The following is a 24,875-nucleotide window of genomic DNA, read 5'->3' as shown; positions in this document are numbered from 1 at the left end:
TACCAAGGGTTTTCAGAACGGACGCGAAAAGGGAAATAAAGCATATATTATAATAACGCGACCTCTATTGCGGCAAAAATTTACGGCTGTAACTGCGTTTAATTGACCATGATAAAAGAATGCCATGGCCTTAAAAATAATTCTCGTATCGAAAACATTTTCCTGTTCTCCTTTACTTAAACAATTTATGACCACCATGCATTTTCAAGTTCCCCATATATTTCACATTCAGAACAATTTTTATTCAAAATATATTTCACAAACATTAAATTTGTTTTCCGACCAAATCTCCGAGTCACATTATTGTATAGAATGAAGGGCGTATTATGGGTACCTCAACATATTTGTCATCGTATGTTACGTCTTTCCTACTATATTATTGTATGCGCCATAAATAATATACTAAGTACTCTACTAGTCTGAACAGAATGAAAGCGTCTAATGTAAACTAATTGCTTATTTATAACGTTATCTAGAAATAATAAATTAGCATAATGGATCTCAGATTATTGAGTAGGTGACACAAAAAAAAATTAACTCAAATGCTTAAAAATTAAATAAATAATTTATGCATGTAGTATGCGTATGACCATATTTCACGAGAACTCAATTAAAAAAAATATAGATACCTACCTATGAAATACAAAAGGAAACAGAAGAATAATGTGATAAAACACAGACGACTTAACTAAATGAAATTAAACATACTTAATTATATATTGTATACAATTTATATTAATAATTTTTATTACTCTGAAGCTTAAACAGTATAGACTAGTAAAGGAGCGTTTCTGTATTCCATTAGATTTCATGCATATTTTCAAACATTGATCTATTGATTGTAAATGTGACATTACCATAATTTTACCATGTTATACTAGTTTACAGCTTCCATAGCTTTTTTATAAAATAAACAACGCAATAGAGAGTTTTCTGGTTAAAACATACAGGTTTTATTCGTAAATAGTTATCGTAATTTGCTATAGTAATTTGTTATCGAAAATATTATAATTGACATTGTTTTTCCTGTTAACATTTTAACCTGTATCAAACATTCACTGAAGTTTTAAAGTTCAATAAAAAGTCGGTAGGTATATAGAAATTTTAAATTTTAAAGTTGGAAAAAAATACACCAGTATTCGATTAAATTTGCTTTTTAAAAATGTATTGTTTACTGAATATCTAACGATAAAACGTCGGTTGTATGCTTAATACATTTTTGATATAAAATCAATTGTTTTGATCGTATTTCTTATACTACAGAAAACTTCCTTACTGTTTGGTTCTATCCAGGGATTCTATTGGTAAACTTTTATCGAGTTAATAATTTCGAACAAGTTTAATTCAAAATATGTATACAATGTATACTATTTCATAGTTTTTACTTTTGTTTTTTGCATTTTATGGCTAGTAAGTTATTTATTTTCGATTGTTTGTATACATCCCAAAGAGAAATCAGTATACAGCAGCTGTAGACTTACAGAATAGAGCTTTATCAAACATAATTGTACATACTTAAGATATATAAAGTAATACTGAATAAAACTTATGTTATTGGTCTGCAGAAATAATTTCTGAAAATAAAGTTATTATTTTTATAATGATACTTTATGCATGGATGAAACCTTTATGTATACACATTGTTTTATTTTCATGGCATATTATGCTGTATATATTATAGTTGAACTACGTTTTAGTATACATAGTAGCATAAAGGGATACATATGTAATATAATTTATAAGGTTTTTCTGTAGTATTAGTCTTTGTGCACGCTTATGTCATGTTAAAATTAAAAGAAAAACATATAAGACGCATAATAATATATTAAATATTAAAAGAAATTTAAAACAAGTTTGATAGTACTAATGATTTTAAAGAACCAGATCTAATGAAAATGAATTCAAATGTATACTACTATCATATACGGCTATAATCTATTCTAAAGAAGAAATTTATTCAAAATGTATTATAGTAACACATTAAAATAATTTAATATATAGGTATCAGTTACTTATTTTAAAATAGAACGTAACATTATATACATTTTTGTATTAAAATGCATTATTTTATAAAATAAGTTTTATTTAAAAATTAAAATTGAAGATCACTTGAAAATTGATAAATTATTGTCGTGTATGAAATTAATTTACACATAATTAAGAATTTAAGCGATTTGCTTACAAATCTATGGTTTATTCTATAATGAATATTTTCTTATACATTTAGTCTTATAAAGTAAACATTTCTTAATATAATGCACTAATTCCGTATTAACCTGTGTTACTGCATGTTGCTTAGCTTAGTGCCCAACTGGTGTAGAATACACATTTTTGCTCAAAAACGTTCACCCGAAAAGAATAAGTTTTTTAAATAAAATACGAAGCTCATAATCATCATTAAGGCGCATGCTCTATACACTTAATCTCAATGAAAGTCGCTCATGTATGCTGGTATACCTACATTAGAATTCTAGTTATTATTATTATAAATGAAATAAATATCACAGGAGTAATTTATGAGATCGCCTAACAAGCTATATTTTAAATATTAGGTATGATGTTATACACTGGTCGGCTTGTTAATAATAATAAACACGTTTTTAAATATATATGAATATAATAAGTGTAGTACTTAACTATCTATTAAATACAAACAAATTATTATACGTTTAATAAAATAGAAAAGAATTAAAAGTATAATAATAAAGTGCCAGAAATAATTGTGGTCTGCCTGGTATATTCTAATTTGTTAATATGCATTTTTTAGATTGCTTAAATAGTGGTGACCGGTGATTACCAATGGTGGGGCGATGTGTTGACAGATATTATGCTAATATTCTATTGTAAATTCATAAAATAGATTAATGCATGACTTTGCAAATAGGTTAATGTAAGACTATTAATGTTCCACTTTGCTTATTATAATATTGATATTGAAATAAACTATTATAAAACTTTAAGTAATTTAATGGAAGTCCAAAGAGGAGATGAATAGACATGATGGATCATGTTACCAAAATATTTGGTGAGTGTGAAGAAGAGGTGGCGAACGGAGCCCTATGGCGTTGTAAGACAAGAATGACCGATACCACGTAGTTCGGGGTGAAACGGTGAAATAAAAGAAGAAGAAGAAGGAGAAGGAAAATAACTTTATGGTTGTCAATATACTGAGTATACAATAATTTAATCATATGTATCGAGTTCTCTTAAGTATTTTAAATGATTTCTACTTCAGTTGTGTGAAATAAAACATAAATAGTTAATGGTTAAGAACGGTTAAATGGTTAAATAGCTAACACTAAAAACCTTCCACTAAGTCGTTTTAAGAAACAATAAAATATATTTTTTTTTATTTCAATATTTTATAGCATAATAATAAATTATTTTTTATTTCAAACGATGGGTATGTGCAATTTAGTCGATATGTCAATGTGTTTGTTACTATATTTATCAATTTGTACTGAAAAACGAGTGTTCCTAACCCCTAATAAAAAAATCATGAATTATAACAATTTATTGGTGTAATTTTTTGAAAGTGAGAAATTGTGTACCAAACTGAAAACCAACAAAAATCTTTCGTGTTCCTTATACTGTTATAACTTGTATTTAAAATACTGAGTATTTTTACAAAAGATATAGTTTTTAAATAATATTATACATAATAGATTATCAAAAAATTTAACTGTTATCCACATTACATTGAATTAATTATATAAAAATAAATGTATTACTTAAATATTTCTATAATTTAATCTAACCACGTTTTTATTCATACAATTCAGCCGTGTTAAGAAGGAGATATTTTTTTAAAAAAAAAGATTACAATTAGCACGAAGGATTTTGACGTTGTCTCGTGATAGTGTGAGCATTTTTGGAGCGAGTTGAAGTATTTATAGGGTAAATGATGTGATGCTAACAATACAATATTAATAATGGCGTAAGAATTAAGGAAATAGTTTTAATGATAGGTGCGGGGAAATGTGTAAGAGTCAGTGCTGTTCAAGTATGGAAGCTGGTAACCACGCTAAAGTAGTAAGGAGCGATTATTCTGTGCAGTTTATGGTAACAATAGTAATATAATTAGTATTAAGTTAAAGTAAAGAATAAGTTTAGAAATAAAGAATAAATATATTTAAATAAATTTACATAGTCCAACCTCCACAAGGTGAATAAAAACTAAAAAGGCAACCCACTAACCTAAACCCAGTTTCTGAGTCAAAGACTGAGATATTGTTAAAAAGGGACATTTTGAGAGCACTTTTCCGATCTTTTAAACAAAAAAAAAATATTATGGATTTCTTTTACGAGGGAGTAGATGTTCCATATTATATTGTATAGTTCAATTACTATAGTATTAAGAAGTTAGCAAAAGATCAATTATCTGTTTTCTAAGAGGAGAATAAATTGAATAAATAAAAAAAGATTTTACAATCAACAAATCAAGACTGGTTTTTGCACACACGGTTTTATTTTTTACCGAATTCTTTTGATAATATTAAATTGAAATATTTAACGGAAAATACATGTTTATACATATATAATATAGTATAATATAATATTCATACTTTGGATTTTTGTCAATACAGCGATTTTTATTTCCAAAATTGCTATAGCAATAATATAATTTTATGGATTATATAACATATTCTTTAAACTTTTTATCAAACTAACTTGAACAAACTAAGTTATATAAATAATTTAAACTTTTTTATGGTTGAATATGAAGATTCCATAAGACCTCATAAAGAAAAAACCTGGATTTATACAATTTAAATATATTTTGTAGAAATTGTAAAAGTTTTGAATTTACTTATGATTTTATACTCAGTTTTGTTCTACTGGAAATCTCACCAACGTTCATAATAAAAACTTCTAAAATCAAAATACTGCGATGTACCTATAATTCTAAAGTTTGCAAACATATTTTAATTTAAAAATAAATTGTTTTCCTATATTATTCTAACATTAATTAATACAATACAGAGGGCTTATGTTTTTTTTTTTTTAATGGACATTCAATATGTACTCACTATAGCTATGTAATTAGTCAAAAAAAGAAACTTAATCGTTACTATTCATACAGTATTTTATTTATATTTGTTGAGTAAAACAACCGTCATCGTACCTATTTATTTTAATTCAGAAACGACACCACTGAATTATACAGTTCGCCGATGACTAAATATTTAGATCAGTTCGTTTATATTGACATATTGTTATCTGATTCTCTATACGTCATATTATAAACATTTAATTAAATTGAACACATATTTTATCGTATTCACACAATTTTCGTTTATTACTGGCATAGCCCATAGGTATACATAAACGTCATTAAAGTTATACCGAGGGGGTTATATATTAACCAAGTATTTGTTTTACTTTACAGTTTACACTCGTGCAGTAGCTATGTGCCATGCCGTTATAACAGTCAAATCGTGGATCGGCTAGTACTGAGTACTAAATAAGTCATTTATATTTTTAAATAATTACAAAGACCGTGAATAGTTCATGTTGTGTATACCTGATACCTATTAAACAGTAATTACGTTTACCAACGTCTACACTAAGATTTGATTAGGTACTACAATTATTATTGTACAACTATTCACCGAAATCTCAGGTTATTTGTTTAGTTGAACACTTGCAGCTTGGCTATAAAATATCTAAAAACTGTTTGTCATCGTATTATAACGATAATATTTAAAACAAAACGTTTATTGTATTGTCTATTTCTATGTAAGTATTTGGCACACAATTTATACAAGTGTTGTTTTTATTGTTGCGGGATGTGATAAAAATGTTATTCTTATATTTATTACATATTTATAACATACAAAAAATAAGTGGTAAAATGTGTTTAAAAATTAACATAGATCTCATGTCCATGTCGAATTTACAAGCCCATCAATAACAAAATTACTCTTAATTCATGGGTATCAAAACCATTTATTTTTACCAGTCAATTTGTGTAAATCGATTGAGTGTAGTCGTTTGACAACTAAATTATTACGAAGGTACGTGGAAAAAAAATAAACAGCTATTATATCAGCATCATCGCGAATGATTTTCGATTATACCTATTACATACAAGTCTCATACGTTCTGCATTGTCGATGTAGAGTGAATCACCAAGCATGTTCATGAATATTTGGAATTAAAAATTATTCAATTTCTGATTTTTGGAATTTTAGGTTCTTTTTATATTTTCAAGTATCAAGATATTTTGCCATATTTTAAGGAATGTCGGTCAAAACCTCACTTTTTAAAATGAAAACAACTCTTTTAATTATTATAGAAGATAATTTGTTTTTACGTTTTGATGCATCAAGCGAGTGGTTTCTTAGTTATTAAACTTAGGTACTAAGAATAGCAGTTTTTCTTACTTTTTGTTTGAGAAACTTTCAGGTTGATGAGTGTTACTTACAGGGTTATGACACACGCATACATCTCTAGCCAAATTAAAATATTAATTATTTAATTATTTAATTACTTAATTATTTAGATATTATTTTTGGAACTACACACCAACTTCTTCAGCTATATCATCACTCTTATAATTATAATTATAAAAGTATGGGTAGCTGAAGAGCTGAATAGTCACTAAAATTTAGAAAATAATAAATGAAGTGTTTCAATTTATTACGAAATATTGGCACTGGTCTGAAGTCATTTAAAGTAGGGAGGTGCTGCGTGAAGTTCGAACCCTCTTCTCATTGATAAATCGGATTTTCCGGAGAATGAGTGAGGTTGAAAATTTGAAAATTGGCTTTGCAAATCGTCGTAATAATGAGTTGAAAAATATTGGCACCGGTTTGAAGTCGATAGCTCAAAGAGGGGGTGCTAACCCCAGGGTAAGGTTATAGCGTTTTAGGTCAGAGTATATTTAAGTGTGCTTATCATAATATTGTTGTGTTGAATTATAATAACGACAAAATGAGTCCAAAATGAGTTTTCATTTCTCCACTCGTTAGCTATACAAATAATGTATTACAAATGGTATTTTATTACACGCATCGTGCAATCAAAATAATATATTATAGTCTCGATTCAGAAATCACGAATTCGCACGTGGCCAAGTCGCACAACGCGTGGTGCATGCTCCAAAATTACGTGCTAAGTATACATTATTATTAAAAACGAGTGGGTACCGACGGTTTTTGGGGTAAGCGAAATATACACACATACTTCTCAAACGGTCCGCGAACCCGAGCGGATTGTTAACGCGGGTTTTCCCCCTCCCGCCGGACATGCGATCACGCACCCCCCCCCACAACATTATACCGTACTCTAAACAAAAAGTGGAATATCGTTGAGTTATAGCTGCCGGAGGGTATAAGTGCCGCGCTCGAATACGAAATATCAGGCCGACGACGTGTGATGGGCGGCTCTCGAAAGAGTGCAATCCATCGGGACAGGTGATTATTGATTACCGGTCCGGTAATGGATGGTATTGGTTGGTACTGTGCGTGGTACTCCGTAGATATCATGTAGTCACGTGCGTGACGTATACGGAATAATAATATTACGCGTTGCCTCGGGCGAAAGATGAAAACAATATACGCGTCTGCACATGGGTATTGCACGGAACTTGTATCGGAAGCGTGCGATTTACGGTGTATCGCTGTGAACAACGTACGCATTGTGTTATTAATATAATAGTAGTATTTGTCCGCTGCTCTTCCCCGCACGTGTTACGAAATCCTATGCGACGACGTACGCTTACAGCCGTAGGTATACGATATATGTATATGACACACGCCGAAATTAATGCAAAAATAACGAGCGCGAAAACATAATATTTTCTGATCGGGTCGGCATACGGTTCGTCGTATAGAGTTAAAAAAAAAAAAAAAAAACGACGATGAATAATAATGTTGATATAAAAAAAGAGGTGATTCAAAATTTGAACGTACGTCATATCATAATAATATAGGTTCCCCGTGGTATTACAGCAATGTGGTTTAAATAAATACTCGGGTGAGGTTAAATTCAAAGTGGCCGCCGCCGCAGATAGTAGCTGTTAGAAAATATTAAATATTAATATATTATGTCTATGCGTACATACGATGTGACGACATCACGAGAGTATTGAAAACGTATTTAATTCACTTAATGGAATTGATAATAATTCATTGCTAAATACGGAAACGCGTGGAATAAAATAAAAATATCTGCGTTATTGATTTCACTGTCGTCCGTACAATATATGTATAGACACGATATTAGTATTCGAGGGCGATATAGAGTATTGTTAGAGTTGATAATAATACAAATATGTGAAATAATGATCCGAATCGTTGATTTAGCCGGATAGATGATTTTAAAACGCAGAAGCTCGCGTGTGTTTACGATTTATACAGTACATTTATATATATATATATATACCTATGTGTACAACTGCAATGCGGAGAAAAACAAACACCGTTGCACACCGCGATCGCACGCGGTCGTTAGCCGTGACCAATAATAATAATTGATGTTTTATTTGTTCGGTTATTTTCAAACACGGAAAATCCGATGCACGCGTATCGAATATTGTACTCTCGTCATAAATAAATAAACCATAATAATGCATTGTACTATATGCCCGTGAATAAAAAAAAAAGCGCAGTGCGAACGGCGGTGCATCGACGGCTCTGTCATTCGCAGGGAATTTCAATGGCCGATGATCCACATTATAATAATATCAATTATTACGATCGCGATCACAATATTATCGTTCGGCAATAACGACGAGCGATTTAAGATATTTTATAAAAGCTATTTATCATCTCAAACCCCTGAAGTGACGACGGTATTATAACTCGAGGTTTTCATCGCCTAACCGGAAAACAAAAAAAAAAAACTCCGAGGCGATAGTAAATATCATCGACTTAATGATATCGTGTTTGGCCGATCGACCGTCGCGGAAGACCGCGGTCGTGCCCGATACCCGACTGTTTCTCGGTATCATAATGCATGCCAGTGTATTATTTTTTATTCGTCTCTCTCCTCTACGCTTTCCCTCGTACGCATCCATGTAGACATCCTCCGTCGAATGTCGTAGAAAAATATTGCAAACCACACGGAACCACCTCTGGCCCCTACAAAATGCGTTCGTGTATTGATTTCGGTCGTCCCCTTTTCCACTCCAATCATCCCTCTCGTTTGACCCTAGCCACACACACCGCCGGCCACCCCTCTCGGAGAAATATAATGTCCTATGCATATACGCTCGCATCAATTTCCTAGTAATCTTCTATACTTACCTGTGCCGTAACCAAGGTAGTTGTTATAATATTTATAAACATTTTTGAGAGTCCCGCATAATATAATAGGCGGTACTGCTACTACATACTTAAGTACGGATCGACCCCCGTAATAATAGGGACGTTATGTTAATTTCGAAGACCGGCTTGGTACGAATGTGTGATGTGAAACTTTTATTATAATATTATTATTATATTATGAGGGATATAAATAAATACGCCGCATTTTCCTCGTTGCCCCGTCACAGATCATATTTCATTTATACCACTATTGGGATGAAATTAAAAAGGCTCACATGAACCTCACTGTGTTTTCAACATTATTTTGAAAATACTACGGAATTTCACGGTGGAAGTAATTTTAATTTTGGAAAACTACAAAATTTGCGAACTAAAAATGGCGAGTGAGCGTGTAATTAACCTTATTACGTAATACTAGGGTGGAGTTCACTGCGTTGCGGTAATGTGGCCTCTCTGTTAAAAACCATTCTTTTTTTCTTTCGGACGCATTTAGTTGCCACGAAATAACTTAAAAAATATATCTTCTTTTTTCAACCGTCACCAGCACGCAATTCTTAGCCGCGGTGGGACATAAAAAAAAAAAAAAAAATACCCAGAAAATATAAATAAAATACAAGACTAAAGGACGCCATTGCGGGGGTATCACCCCGGGGAAATGAGAAAATATCTTGGCCATCAAAAAATGTCAACAATGCATCCATAAATCTCGACGACGTGATTCGGTCGGTGCACCATGCGTATACGGGAAGTACCTATAGGATTTAACGTGTTGTTCTTATACATGAATCCAGAGAGGCCAGCTGTACCTGTACACACGTTCGCCAAGTATATAATGCAATATGTATGCGTAATATTACAGCAGTGGCGTAATAAAAAGAGTAAAAAAATGCACGAAAAGCTCGTACTGACATACTGTGTAGCGATTCGTCGTAAAAGCACGCCGCCGCCGTCAGTCCGCTTACGTAGAAAACCAAGTGACAAAGCGCGCGTTCACTTCATATGCCGGCAGTCTACCTTTTTTGTTCGTTATAATTTTTTAAAATTTCCTTCATCATAAAGTGTACGCTGGATTATAAAAAAAAAAGAAAAAATGGTAAAAAATATTATAAAAAGTTAAGTCTAGAGTTAAACATATTTTTTTTACATAATTATCAACAATTTGTATTGATAATAAAATAACGCGTTAACGTTTACTCCGCGTTATCCATTATGATTTTTTTAGAATTAAATTATTACGACATGTACCCTTTCAATTAGCTGTTTCAAATTATTTCTGAGTCAAAAATTAAAAAAAATTAAACAAAGCACTGCTATGACGTTGCGCTAGTAAAAATGAATAGTATTGTACGACGTATAATAATAATAATATTGTGATTTTATTGTATCCTGCGATGGGGAGTGAAAATCGAATGATTTTTTTTCAAACAATTCAGAAGGAGCCGAAAATTACGACCATCTTCCTTGCCCGTGCGACATATAATACCCGCCGGTCACCGCACACCAGTCGTTTTCGAAGGGGCTTCATATTTTTCTCGTTGTACACAAAATATATCGTCTTACGATTTTATATTATTATCCGCGCACAACAACGCCTATACACAACCGGTAGACGTAATCGTCAAAAGTCGAAATCCTCGAGCGTCATTTTTCACACGGCCTCTGCGGAGTATGATATTATTATTATATTATATTATTATATATAGATTTGACGTTTCTGTCGGGTCGTTTGTCGTTAAGGCCGCCGGGGAGAAGACGGCGGCGGCGGCGGCTGCAGCGGAAAGCGATTATAAATGTGAGCGAGCGCCTTTTGTCAGCCTCCCGACCCTCGGCGCGTCCTCGGCGAGGGGGCTAAAGGTACCCGTACACACATTTATATATATAATAGTAATAATAATAATATAATAATATAATGGTCGTGTGCGCGTATATAATAATACTATACGTATATTATTATGATTGTGCCGCCACCACCGTCGTCTCGCCGAGGGCAATATAGCAAGCGACTCCGAACGTGACCCATTTCACCGATTATTAATGTTATTATACGGCGGCGGCAGTGGACGAGAACAACGCGTCCATTATACGCGGGCCGAGCACCTCCGCTGCGGATGAGCGCCGAACAAAGCTGCCCCAGCTTTTGACGCAGGCGCCTTCGGTCCGGCAACGGTTCTATACAGCAGCTGCGATGATGATGCCGACGATAATAATAATAATAATAATAATAATAATAATAATAATAATAATAAGACGAAGACGAAGAATATAATATGAGGCGGCGCAGTGATCCGTTTGCAATAGTCGTCGAGCGGCTAAAGGCTGATTTTTCGAGTCGACTTTTGGGACTCGAAAATAAAAGAACGTTTCATTTGAAATGCCTCGTTGGTAGGGCAGGAACTATACAGGTGTGACGTTTAATTTTTTCAAAAACTATAATCGTTTATTTGTTTCGCCATATTATGGGTTCATTGGTTTCATATTTTCGAATGCCCCGATTAAATGAATGGCGCCTACTTCGGAAACAAATCGAATTTCGTCCATTATATTATTTGCCGAGCTCCTCTTTTCAGCGGATGAGGGCCGAACAAAGCTGCCCTAGCTTTTAACTGCACGATTCGTGATGCTTATGCCGTTTTGGATACAGCAGCTGTGATGATAATGCTAACAACAACAATAATAATAATGTGATGAAGGAGACGAAGGGAAGATGAAAACGAAGGAGAAGAATATACGAGGCGATGATCCGTCTATATCCGTCATCACTCCGTCAGAGTCAACTCTTGGGATTTACAAAAAAAAGATTGTTTTAATAATGTTTGAAGTGCAGTGGATAACACTTCATTATTTCAAAAAACTATAATTGTTTATTTTTTTTACCATATTGGTCGATTAGTTTTATATTTTTAATTACCTCAATCAAATAAACTGGCACCTACTACGGACAGAAATCAATAGGCATATAATATTTAGAGTACACAAAAAAATATTATTTGTTATGGAGCTGCTGCGATACATCGATAAAATGGGCGATTATAAACTACGGAAATATACCGTTATTTTGATAAAAAAAAAATAATGACTACGTTCAGTCCGCTGGTTTAATATTGTCATGCCTGTGTTCGGTTGAACTCATGCAGACTGTATTTGCCACAGTCAAACCGATAAAAGATCAATTCTTTTAATTTTGTCATTCTATATATACAGAGTACACTCATTTCAATTGGTTACAGTAATTTAGTTGTTTGACTATACTCGTACTCCCAATTAATTTTGTAATCACTGCAAAGCCTCAGTCTGTAAACCGTATGGAAAGTTCCTCATAAGTATTGTTCCTATGCCAATTTAAAAATATGAAAGTCATATAGTCATGATCTGTATAAAATAAGAGTTCCTCTTAAATTAAGAGCTCCCCCGCGAAACGCCACAATAACGCCTATAATAATAACTTATCAATAAATAAAATGGAGACGCGAGAACAACAACGAGCTAGATAAAAATTTTAATTTTTGAAACATCTTTTTACACAGTACATACTACGCAAATTTAAAAATTATAATATTTGGTCCGAAAATTAATATTATACAAATAATTATTTTTTTTTTTTAAGAATAATATTATATCCTAATAAATTAAATTTATTAACCTAAAAAAGATATGATACGATTAAAATAAATCTTATATTTTTAACAAGATTTTTTTTTTAACCTAGTGGAGCTTACGTGGATACACTTTTACTGGATTTTTTTCCAGTGGAACTTATATAAATAAAGACCGTAGAAAATAAAAATAACATTTATTTTGAACGATGTATTAATATAACGCATATTAAGTCGTGAATATTGTCTACCAAACTAAATAATATCATACTACAATTATAACGTTTACCATAATTATTATTTATTATTAATATAGACATCAGTTAGCATATCACCATAGAAATTCGTGTAGTACTTGTCATTAACTGATAATGTCATTGTGTATTTTGTCAACCAAAAGACTCGATAAGGTCCGTCGTCCGTATTGTTTTGTCGAAACTTATTAGTAAAGATGTATTACACCAACCATACAATTTGATTTCTTGACAAAAAATATGCGCATTTAAATTATAGCGATCTAAATCTGAAGCGAAGTCACTGCAGATTTAAAACGGTATTTGTGGCATATATAATGCTTAAATATTATAGCCTTTAGTTCATAGTGGTCCAGGATCAATATAACAGTAGTGGTCTTCTGAGATTGGGTTCTGAGACACATTTTCAGAAAACAAACAATTCGATGAGTGATGATGGAGTATGAATGATGGTTTTTGATAACACTTTTTATTATTACTCTAGGTGAAAGTTATTTACCATAACATACTCGAATTTTCGTTATGATGGTTGCTTATAAATGGGCGACGGTTAATTTGGAGACCTACCAACGGTTTTTCGATGATAAAGTGTGTGACCTACTTACATTTTCGTGACCTTTTTGTGTATGTTTTTTTGTGCATTTTAAAATAACTTCAATAAGAGTACATTTAGTTATTGTTTTTAACTTTTTTTTAAAAACTTTTAAAATCTATTGAAAAAAAATAATAATTTTACTAATTTTCGTGTAATTCACCCAGTTACTCAAATTTTATCCCAACACAACATCAACAAAAATATCCAAAAACATATTTGTTGAAAAAAAATTTATACATAATAATATACTATCTCGTATACGATAAAATAAAAAAATGACATTTCTGATAACCACTACCATTAATAATAACTAGAATATTATCATGTACTATTGTCTATAGAAATAATAATAAAATTATAAAATAATGTACATGTATACCTATTTATTATCTTAACAATTACTGATCTAAATTTCAAAGTCAAAATATTTTTAGAGAATAACGTCATCTTACACAAAGTTGTAATGTTTTGAAAAATCAAAAATCTTTAAAATTTCGGTACCCTTCAATGTTCAAACACGTCAATGATATTTTTATCAAACAGAAAAAATCCAATAACTTATTCGACATATTATCCTCATCCAATGGCTAATCCGTTTACCCCGTTGTGCGAGTGAGAACACTTGACACTTACGTACAATGATCAAATAATTTATTATGTCTTTCTACTTTGTATAATTTATTATGTAACTAAATACTTATTCACAAATAGTCCTGAAAATATTCGATAATAATAATATACTTACAGGTTATGAATGTAACCTAGGATTTTATACCTACGTATTTTATGTATAACTTACTGTGTATCATACGTCTAACCTCGTATGTACGAATATTATTATTCCTTCATTTCTTCTATTTTATTTGGTTTAGCATTTCGTTTAAAGATTTTTACAGTTATTTGCATCTGTTTTTGACGCTTATAATATTCAATTTTGTACAATGTATGTCTATTTACAACTACAAGAAAGATATATATTTTTTCTTATAAATATAGTTCATTAAAACATAATTCCGATAATATTTCACAGTATTTATGTAATCCTCTTAAAGTGTATGGTATATATATTTTTTAAACACAAATCATATTTTGCATTATTTATTGTATTTATTCAAATATAATAAATCTATTCACATTTTTTTTTTATTGTGTTGCGTGTTGATTTATAAATAAGTAAGATTTTTTGAAAAACACTTGAAAAAAATATGTAGTGCATAATTTTATTATCAATATCAATTGAACTTTAATTTAATAATAAAAACACCGAATTATTGTTCATTTGTACATTTTTCATTTCTATTTATTATTAGATAGCATAATATTATACAATTTGATTTCCAAGTGTCTTTTAAATGTTTGTATACAATTATAAAGTTTTTATACTCATAAATTCAAATTATTATTACATCTTAGCTGGTAGGTATGTACTTTTATTAATTCAGATTTTATTATACTAAACTAATATTGTGGCATAATAATTATCATGCAGTAGGTACTTCAGATGGCATCTTGATAACATTGCACCACTACCAACGTCTCCAGTTAAACTAAACAAGTTTTTTATGACATTAATTAAAAATCGTATAAAATTGCACAACCAGAGAAAGTTTCTAACCCTCTATTACAAAGTACAATAGTTGATTCGGTAGTACTTAACTCCCACTTACTAAAAATTAAACTTTCAAAACAAGATTTTTCAGTGGCAAAATAAAAAAAGAAAAGTGTAGATAAAAGCTGTCTTTTAATAGGTTTGATGTTATGTCTCGAATAAAACAAAATAATTATTATTCATAAGACACACAAATTTATCAAAATGGTTTATACTGTAATATGGAATATAATTTTACTATCCTTAGCCTTAATATGAAATTCTACCCACTAGATAAACCTATACTATATTTTTAACCTAAGTTACCTTTTATAGGTAGATCCACGGGTTTTAATGTACACAAAAGTCGAGTACGGCCTAGTGCACTGAGGTAAAATATTATTTTAATAGTATTTAATTTACTGATTGCCAACACAATATTCTCAGTTGTTATAAACGTATTAACATACTATGATAATATATATTTTCTTTCTGTTTAGTTTTATTGAAACATAATTGTAAAAAGAAAAAAATAATATCTTACGACTTATCAGTTATCAGGTGTCGGAAAAAATATCCAAAGACTAGGAATAGTTGTAATAGTGTAGCAAATTTGCCTATCTAACACGCCGTGTTATCCAAATTTTAATTTATAGAAACTCATTAAAAAGTACTTACCGAATATTCAACACTGAGAAAAAATACCCTGATATAACAAAAGTTTGGTAAGTACCAATCACTCTGGATGAAAAAATTGGTAAAAGTGGACTGAATTTATGTCTAAGTGACTTTTCTGGTAGATGCGGGTGTCAGGAATTGCTTCGTGGACCGTGAATCGGGAGAAATCCAGTAGAAACGTCACCTAGCCTGTGTTTATTTAAACTCTACAGCAAAACTGTGTCAAACGTGACAGCGCTGTTTTTCTCATATGTCTGGTGTTTTTATTCACGCTTAAAATGTGTCTAATACGATTATTAGTATACGAAGTACACTGTACATCACTGTATACGGTTGAATTCAAAAACACAATTTGGTTTTACAGTCTCGCCGTAGTCTCATCGTGGTCTATTTCAGTAACACATCTGAATTCCTAGCAATAATCATTAATTGGAGTCTAAATTTTAGAGACTAAATAATATTACAGTAAATTGATGAATTATATTCTGGTTTGGTATTTGTTTAAGTTATTCATTTTGTACGGAAATATGTTACTCTAGAGTATCGCGCGATGACTGAGCAGATTATTGCTAGCACTTGATATATTTTATATGCGTAATAAATGAAAATTCTACTTGAGCTTTATTGTAAATACCTCTATACATTTTTACCCCATATTTTTATCCACAAAGCACAAAATTGAACTTAATATTAAATGTTACGCTTCAGTTATACACAATAATAGTATATAGGTTAAAGGAAATTTATAAAAAATTCGATTTGATTATTATTGTAATACAAATTCATAATACATAATAGGTACTGGGTATTAAATTTATTCCTCTTCGTATATTACACTTAACAATTCTAAGGGTATTTTACTTAACATTGAACAAAAAATTGAACAAAATGTATATTTATTTTGCATAATGTTTGTGTTGAAAATTGTGTAGATTAATTATTTTCGATATTAATTATATTTTGAATCTATAAAAATTAGGTTGTATCAATAGTTATATCAATATTATTTTACTTATCAAATGTAGAAATACATTTTACTTTATTCAAGGTACATGATACATATTTCAATTTACTTGAATAGGTATGCATCTAAATTTATTCATCTTAACTTAATTTGATATTTATGTGTTTTTTAAGTAGATGATAAAAAATTAATAATTATATCATATTGATTCGACAAGCTTCTTAATTTTTTTTTTCTTGTCAAACCCTAATTACTAAAGAAGTGAGGTGTGTATGTGGTTTTTAATAATTTACTTTCATTAACTACTTTAATTTCTTTGAATATCGATACATAAGAAAATGTGTGGTTTTTCAAATACTATAATGACAGATTTTTAATTTTTTGAACTATTTTATGAAATTCTAAAAATTACAGAGGAAAGTTATATCTATAGGAATACATTTTTTTTTTGGAAAACAGTTTCTATTTCAATATTTTTCGGGTCTAAATTTTGTATTTAGATTACAAATCGAACATAACATTATTTTGTATTAATACAAAAAAAGAAATTTTAGAAATAATTTTTGAAAAATTCACAAAAAACATTAATAATATTACAAAATCTTGTGAAATAACTACCGAATTTATATATAAAACCTTGACCGTTTTTGCGATTTGTAGAATTATAAAAGACCCGAATGAAAATAGTTTTAAAACTTCCTATACTTATTATTATAATTTCTTAAATACAAATCTGCCGAATTATAATATTTGCTAAGTTCACTACTGCTTTACATTTTTAGATAATAATACAAATATTTAGCTTAATATCCAATTCTAGGTATCACGTTCGTACCTTTTTGATAGTCTTAAGTCAAATTAATTTCAACTTTAGATCAGATTCAATAGATTAATTAAGTTATTTGTCCGCGTTTATATGTCATTAACTCAACAACTAATTCCCACAACTAATCAACTTAAAACCTTCACAGCACCGAGTGCATATTATACACATTCCTATCTCGCAGCCAAATTAAAAGTCTGAGATTCAGTTTACTAATTTAATGAAAGTTGGAACGAAAGTCAAGCCGAGAAGGTTTAATTTGACATGCATCTGTTGTATATTATCAATGTAATAATCACAGCAATTGCGCATAGCCAAAGGTCTGCAAAAAGCTGATACAGTAACAATTTTATACGAAAATGACAAGTAAATTATTCCTGGCCGAATATTTTAAAGAATATTTGTCAGAACAAAAATATAAACACGTTTAAAATCTTCAATGAACCTTGACAGTTTAAAATTTAAACTTTAAATAAAGTGTGGTTTGTTGTATCAAATAAAACGGGTCATGTTGTTTTTGAGTAAATAAAGTAGTTTTCACATAATAAATATTATATAATCATTACATCGATACCTAATTAAACATCGGAATTTTTTTTTTGAAGTCTGGTAATATTGTTCACAATCTCTTTTCGTTACTCTCACTTGCTTTCTTTCTTTTCGTCATCTCTGGTCCTTGGAATTTGTTTTATTTGAAAAAGTATTAAAACAATGTTAACAATTAGTTTTTTTTAATAAAGTTACGCTACAGTTCGTTTTGGTATACAACTCTATACACCAAAAAACTAGTTTTTACGCTAAATTACTGACGGTATTTGACTCATGTTATATACTGTGTAAGGACACTTCTCTTCAAAGACAAAAAAGTGAATTACGATTGTAAGATGCGGGAGTCTTATATATTAAAAACCCATATAAAGTTCATTCCTTAAAGAAAATAAATATAATTTGCCAGTATTTTCGATGTCATTATCAAAATCAATTTTATAACTAGAGAAATTATTTTAAAGATGGGCGTTAAAATATGAATTGAAGCGTGGATAATATGAAATGTTTTCATGGCTAGTGAAAAAATTCCTTGACAATTATAATAATATCACACTTAAAGGTGTTGGGATAAAAAAACTTATTTTAATTATGTTTTCATACTTTGAATTATTGTATATAACCTACTTTTGAACTTAAATAAATTTCGTAATTTGTGAAATTTAATTTTCATCGTCGTTTACACGAATATAGCATTCTCAAAATACATAAGACGTTTCCCATTTAATCAACTATGTTAACATTTAACATACTAATAAGTTTACAATACTTGTCATTCTTATGTACGGTAGTCAGTGAATAATCACAGCTTTAAGTAAACGGTAAAAATATTAAAGGTGCATTTTTTCATTAAACAGTTAAAATGATTACTCTTATGATTGGCTTTCTTAATATTCTAGACAATATATTTCTGATTTAAACACATAAGGACGAATACCAATCTTAACGATGTTGGATTTACGTTGAGTTTAAACATCCGTTGAAGCGTCCTTTTATCAAAACGATAGAAACATAGATGAGTTGTAACTCGGGTAAAACATATATTCTATTATTTTACTTTCCAAACAAAACCTTGAAATAAGATATTATAATATATTATTAATGTATATTAACATCATTATAATATGATAATAATATGACATGGGTAATATTTAGCTAATAAATGATTTAATAATAGGAATTTATAAGAGACTTAAAGTTTCGTTTTTCATATTTTTTTTTAATTGTACATAACTCGCATATATTTCCTCTCATTTTATAAAATTAATTATTTCAGAATCAATCATTATGAAATGTCATTCAACATTGTTAGTATAAAAAAAAAATTACTGAAAACCAACGATAATTAATTTTATTTTATAACCGTAAATATTTTTCGTCCATGTATTGTTGAGTCTTGTAAAATAATTCAACTTTACACGTTACTCTAGGACACACTAAAAATAATTCATAAATAATAACACAATGGACATGCGTTGTAGTGATAATTCAAAAATAATTAATTCACGAAAAAATTACACCGCCGCCTTTTAAGTGGCACTTAAATTACAATACAAACTACTGTCCATTCACACGCGAACTTTCATTATTTGCTGGCATTCAGAGCACACAAAGACCTATTCCATGCACTCGATAATGGACCGAATGCTATTTTTTTTATATATATATATATTATTATTTTAGAACAATGGAGAGACTGTATTATAACTGACATTATGTTCAAAAATCGATCGAATATTATTTATATTATTATGACTTTGTTGTTTCTAGCCGCTGATGTCTGTGCGTGAATGTGTTTTTGTGCGGATACCCAACAATGCCAGTCGATGGAATGCATTCCGTATGCATAAAGGATTCATGTATTATTATCTGTACATGCATATAAATAACTCATAGTTATACACGCGATAATATACAGTAAACATATGTATAACAAGTCCAATGAAACGAGTATATTATGATGATATTTCTTCTGAAATCGGTATTGAATATCAAATTATATTTTTGTTTTGTCAACGATTATGTCGTTGGTAAATCGCCCAGTACCCATAGTTATATGCCGATATTTTAAGGTTCTACTAACTAGATTCTATGGCTAATCACTGTAATAGCTTATAGTTTTAAAATAAAGAAAAATTGTATGATATTATGTTTATAGAACAGCATAATTTAATTAATACTTGTTGCCATATTATTTGTGATAAACTGAAACTGGAAAAATATTAATTGGAGAAATTTCACTACTCATACTCCCCTGTATTCGTCACCAATTGTGCAAAAATATAATCTATCGTAGTATCTTAAAATTAACATAAATTGTATACTATATTTAATGTTAAAAATACTCACCCTCGACGAGACAAAAACAGGCGTCGTCATCTGAAAACAAAAATAAATTAATCATAAATGTTAAAGAATAAACATCAGCTTACATTATATGTACGTCATACAAAATAAATAAATGAAATTTAAGAAAGTTGTTAAAGAAATATAAACCAAAAATGCAGAGTAAGACGCTGAAAAAAGATTAAAGTTAACAGTCCCATCAAGTAATTGTTTAATGAATAAAAAAAATTATGATAATCATGAATTACAAAAAAAATTCTACTTTTTAGATCAATATTTTCCAAAATAACAAATTTCTACGGCGTCATTCCTTCGCTTGAAATGAATTATTTTTGAAATGCAATTTATTTTATATCAGATTAAAAACTTTAAATATGGTAAACCACGACAAGATGGTTGTACTTAATATATTGTGTGTTTGCATATAACTACAAGAAAGTAAAAAATAAAAATAAATCATTCAATTTATGATTACATTAAAACTTCGATGAAAAAAATAAAAAAATAAAAAATCTTTAAATATTTTATTTGTCTTGCACAATAACAATATTACTGTGTTAAACATTTTAATAATTTAAATCGTGGACTAGATAAACAAATGAGCGAACTTTTGTCAGCGAAAGCTTAATATAATGAACATATTATACGCATCCGATGAGACATATACATATGTATATACCCAAATATATACTATATACAGCATATATAATTATATATTATATATACGTTTTATATTATATATTATAATGTACATAAATATTTATCGAGTCTTATATACTGGTAATAGGTAGTATGTTTTTTAGATTCTGAGCGCACTGAGGGAGCTATTGATTTTACAATGATGTCATATTTTTTTTTCTGTATCTAGCGACTATTTAGGAGAGTAAAATACCTCAATAAGTTTTATTTAGCACCACTGCTGTATATGGGGTGTTGAACACTGATTGTACTTTACAAACAAGTCATTTTTAGAATTCCCCAGTAGTTTTCGAGAAAATTGTTAAAAAAAGAAGAATGAAATGTAAGTAAACACCAGTTTCCTACAAAGTCATGAAATTTTTGGGTAGGAACATTGATCTCCAGTTACAATCTCAATGGTTTTATATTGCTTTGGACAGATATCTAACTTCTACATTACATTCAACTTGTGTATTCATCGCAATTTATATAGGTTGCACAATTATAGCTTACTTCAGAATTTTTACCACCCACACATGTTAACAGCCTGTATTTCAACTTTAGGTCGTCACATATTTTTACCGAGGAAATTTCGTAGTTCTCTGTTAGCAATCTAATTGAATGCAAATGAAAATGAAAAAAAGTATATTTTAATAGTATAAGAACTTGAGGTTTTAGCGCCCTTAACAATTTTGGACACGCATAATAATATAATACATAGCTAATGTATAGGCGCATCTTATTTTTTTCATGAAAACCACAGCAATTATAGTAATACATACGACTGACAAATCGTATAATACAACATTTGTATTTGAATAGAAATATTTGAATTGTTACCATAGAACACTTGGGAATATAAATTTGTAGCATTTATGAATAATACATTTTTCTCAATCCTACAAATTATCAATTATTTAAGTTCGATGGCTATAATATGTGTTTATTACAAATAAAATATTAGGTTCATTCTGATCAGATGTGGTGCATATCAAGTAATGCAATCTAAACCGAATACTATCTGAGTACTCAATATAAGCAAATAACGGTGTTATATCGCAATTTTTTTATCTCGCCAATCCGTACATGGTACATGGATTGAACCCTATCCTTTTTTTTTTTAATAATACCAACGAAATAGTTTAACCTCGATTTTTAAGTAATATTTGCTTACGTTTTTTTCAGAATTTAAACCAAATAGAATACTTATTTTATTATAGCAAGCAACGTTCCTTTTATTTAAATTAAAGTTACAATATCGTAGCAGCCATGCTTATGATAGAGTACTTGACATTAAAAAAATACAAAAATCTGTTTGTTTTTAATATTATTGGCTTTGCTGTCTTTAATAAATCATGTTCAATATTTACGATACTTTACCGTTTACCTACCTATCTATAATTATATTACTTTACTAAAACTATATCATATTTTGTATTATTTGGTCGATATAGTCACATTAATGCATTACCAAATCACCTATAACATGCAATAATAATATCAAATTAGTATTGTAGATTTTAATAAGTAATACATCCAAGCTTAAATGAAGTATTAAATAGTTCTGATGTAAGTGCATACTTTTAGTAAATTACAACATTTAAATAAAATACTGAAATAAAATATGGAGCATAAACAATGAGGAAGTTAAAAATATAATATAATGTGATCTATAAATGTTTGTGCATAAAAACAAAAAAATATATAAATAAGTAAAAATATATTAAGAAATTTCGTCTTGTTATTTCAACGAATTTATTATTTAAAATACGAGAGATATTATGGCTATAATCTATACCAACCAACCATATTTTTTTTAAATATAGTAATGTGATGCTTGATACTTTAAGCCCAATGTATATAGCAGTTTCGTTTTAATGAAGTACTTCATTGGAATAATTTTACCACATTTACATTTCACCACCATAATAGTATAATAAAAAGGCATCTCTTTTTGAGATTTTACCTTTAGATTTAGTTGTAGTGTAAAATATAAAATATTTGTTATTCGTATATAGATAGGTGCATATAAACATATATAAATCACTGATAAAATTCTGATGGATTATAAGTGGCATAAAAATTTATCAATGCAACGTTTTTTTAAAAATATTTTTGGTTTCACAAAGTTAAAACACAGTCTTAATAATTATTAAAACTATGGTGTTTGGATAAGTGTTTGGTCGTTTGGTGATGAAAAAATTGTAAAAAATAATATTTTGTATTCTACTCATGTATTTGCTGTATTGAGGGCAAATATATTTTAATATGTTTTGTTTTATAACATAAAGTCGATAAATTGCATAGTCTTACATTTAAACTATAATATTATATATTATGTCGTATTATATTATCTATAAGACTACAACTAACAAACAACAATATAGTTTGCTTAAATATTTACACATCATATACATAATGTACATACTAAACGTAATTTATGTTTCTAAAATAGGTTTGAAAAAAACATGGAAGACATTTTTATTATGTCAAGGTCTTATAAAAATCTATCATATCATTTGCACAGCAAAATATAAGTACTATTTATGCTGTAAACAAACTTAATAAAGTATCGTCAATGCATCATAAATATGTTTGTGTCATTTTGATTATAACAATAGAAAAAAATAGAATGAAAAAAATCAAATGACGAAAAACTATTACAATGGAGTTGTATTATAAAATAATAGTTATTATGTACCTACATAAAAAAAAAAATAATAATACTCGTGTAAATGAATCGTTTTTAAATAAACTTTTGAATAGTCAATCATTGGAGTTATACTAACACTAGAAAACCACGTTTGTACCTAATTGTATGTATTTATTTTACTCATTCAGTGTATAGATATGGCCATAGTATATACATATATATATATAAGTTATGCAACCTATACGGTTATACTGACTACTATCTTTTAGATGTACATGATTTAATTAATTTCAATCAATTGGAGATTGCAGTATTGTAAATTTATCGAAACAATTACCATTTTTTTTTTTTTTTAACTAAAAAGTCTAAACGCTGACAGAACACCAATCATTATTAGGCATTATATCGGTAAAAAAAATTTGTTTTTCAGTGAAAAAAATATATATACCATTTATTGGTCCCGAGAAACGCATTTCATAAACGAATCGGATGGTGCTGTAATATTATGCTTACGCGTTTAGCGAAACGGTAACCTTTCAAATACCTACACGAATATTGTGATTTTAAAACCCATCTTTACAGTCTATGATATTATACAAACACTGAATATGACGTTTCTTGGTTTATAAACCGACGGGGGTGGTAATTGTTTTTATTAAATCAATATTCAATAACGATCATAATCGCCACCAGATTTTCCAAAGGGACTTCCAGGAAAGACATTTTAGTAATTTAATATTTTTTTTTATGCTAAATGGGGTTTTGTATTCAACATTTTGGTGTATGATAAATTATACATGCAATCCTTATAAAGTATAATGAAAATATCGTTTACCGATTCACACCTTACTTAAAAAATGTAAATGCTTACTTATACAAAAAAAA

At 29.3% G+C, this 24,875-nt stretch overlaps 1 protein-coding gene across 3 annotated transcripts in view; it reads right to left on the bottom strand.

Moving 5' to 3' along the window:
• LOC111033576 overlaps positions 1-24,875 on the bottom strand; it is a 165,613-nt gene that overhangs the window by 113,849 nt on the left and 26,889 nt on the right. For all 3 annotated transcript variants that reach the window (XM_022314373.1, XM_022314372.1, XM_022314371.1), the window contains one exon: positions 20,663-20,692. In XM_022314373.1, the coding sequence (XP_022170065.1) occupies positions 20,663-20,692 (30 nt within the window). The remainder of the gene's footprint in view (positions 1-20,662; positions 20,693-24,875) is intronic.

The sequence above is a fragment of the Myzus persicae genome, unplaced genomic scaffold, assembly GCF_001856785.1.
Source record: "Myzus persicae strain clone G006 unplaced genomic scaffold, MPER_G0061.0, whole genome shotgun sequence".
In the NCBI taxonomy this organism is placed as follows: Eukaryota; Metazoa; Arthropoda; class Insecta; order Hemiptera; family Aphididae; genus Myzus; species Myzus persicae.
Note: the sequence above shows the minus strand (reverse complement) of the source record. Positions and strands in the feature narration are given on the sequence as shown.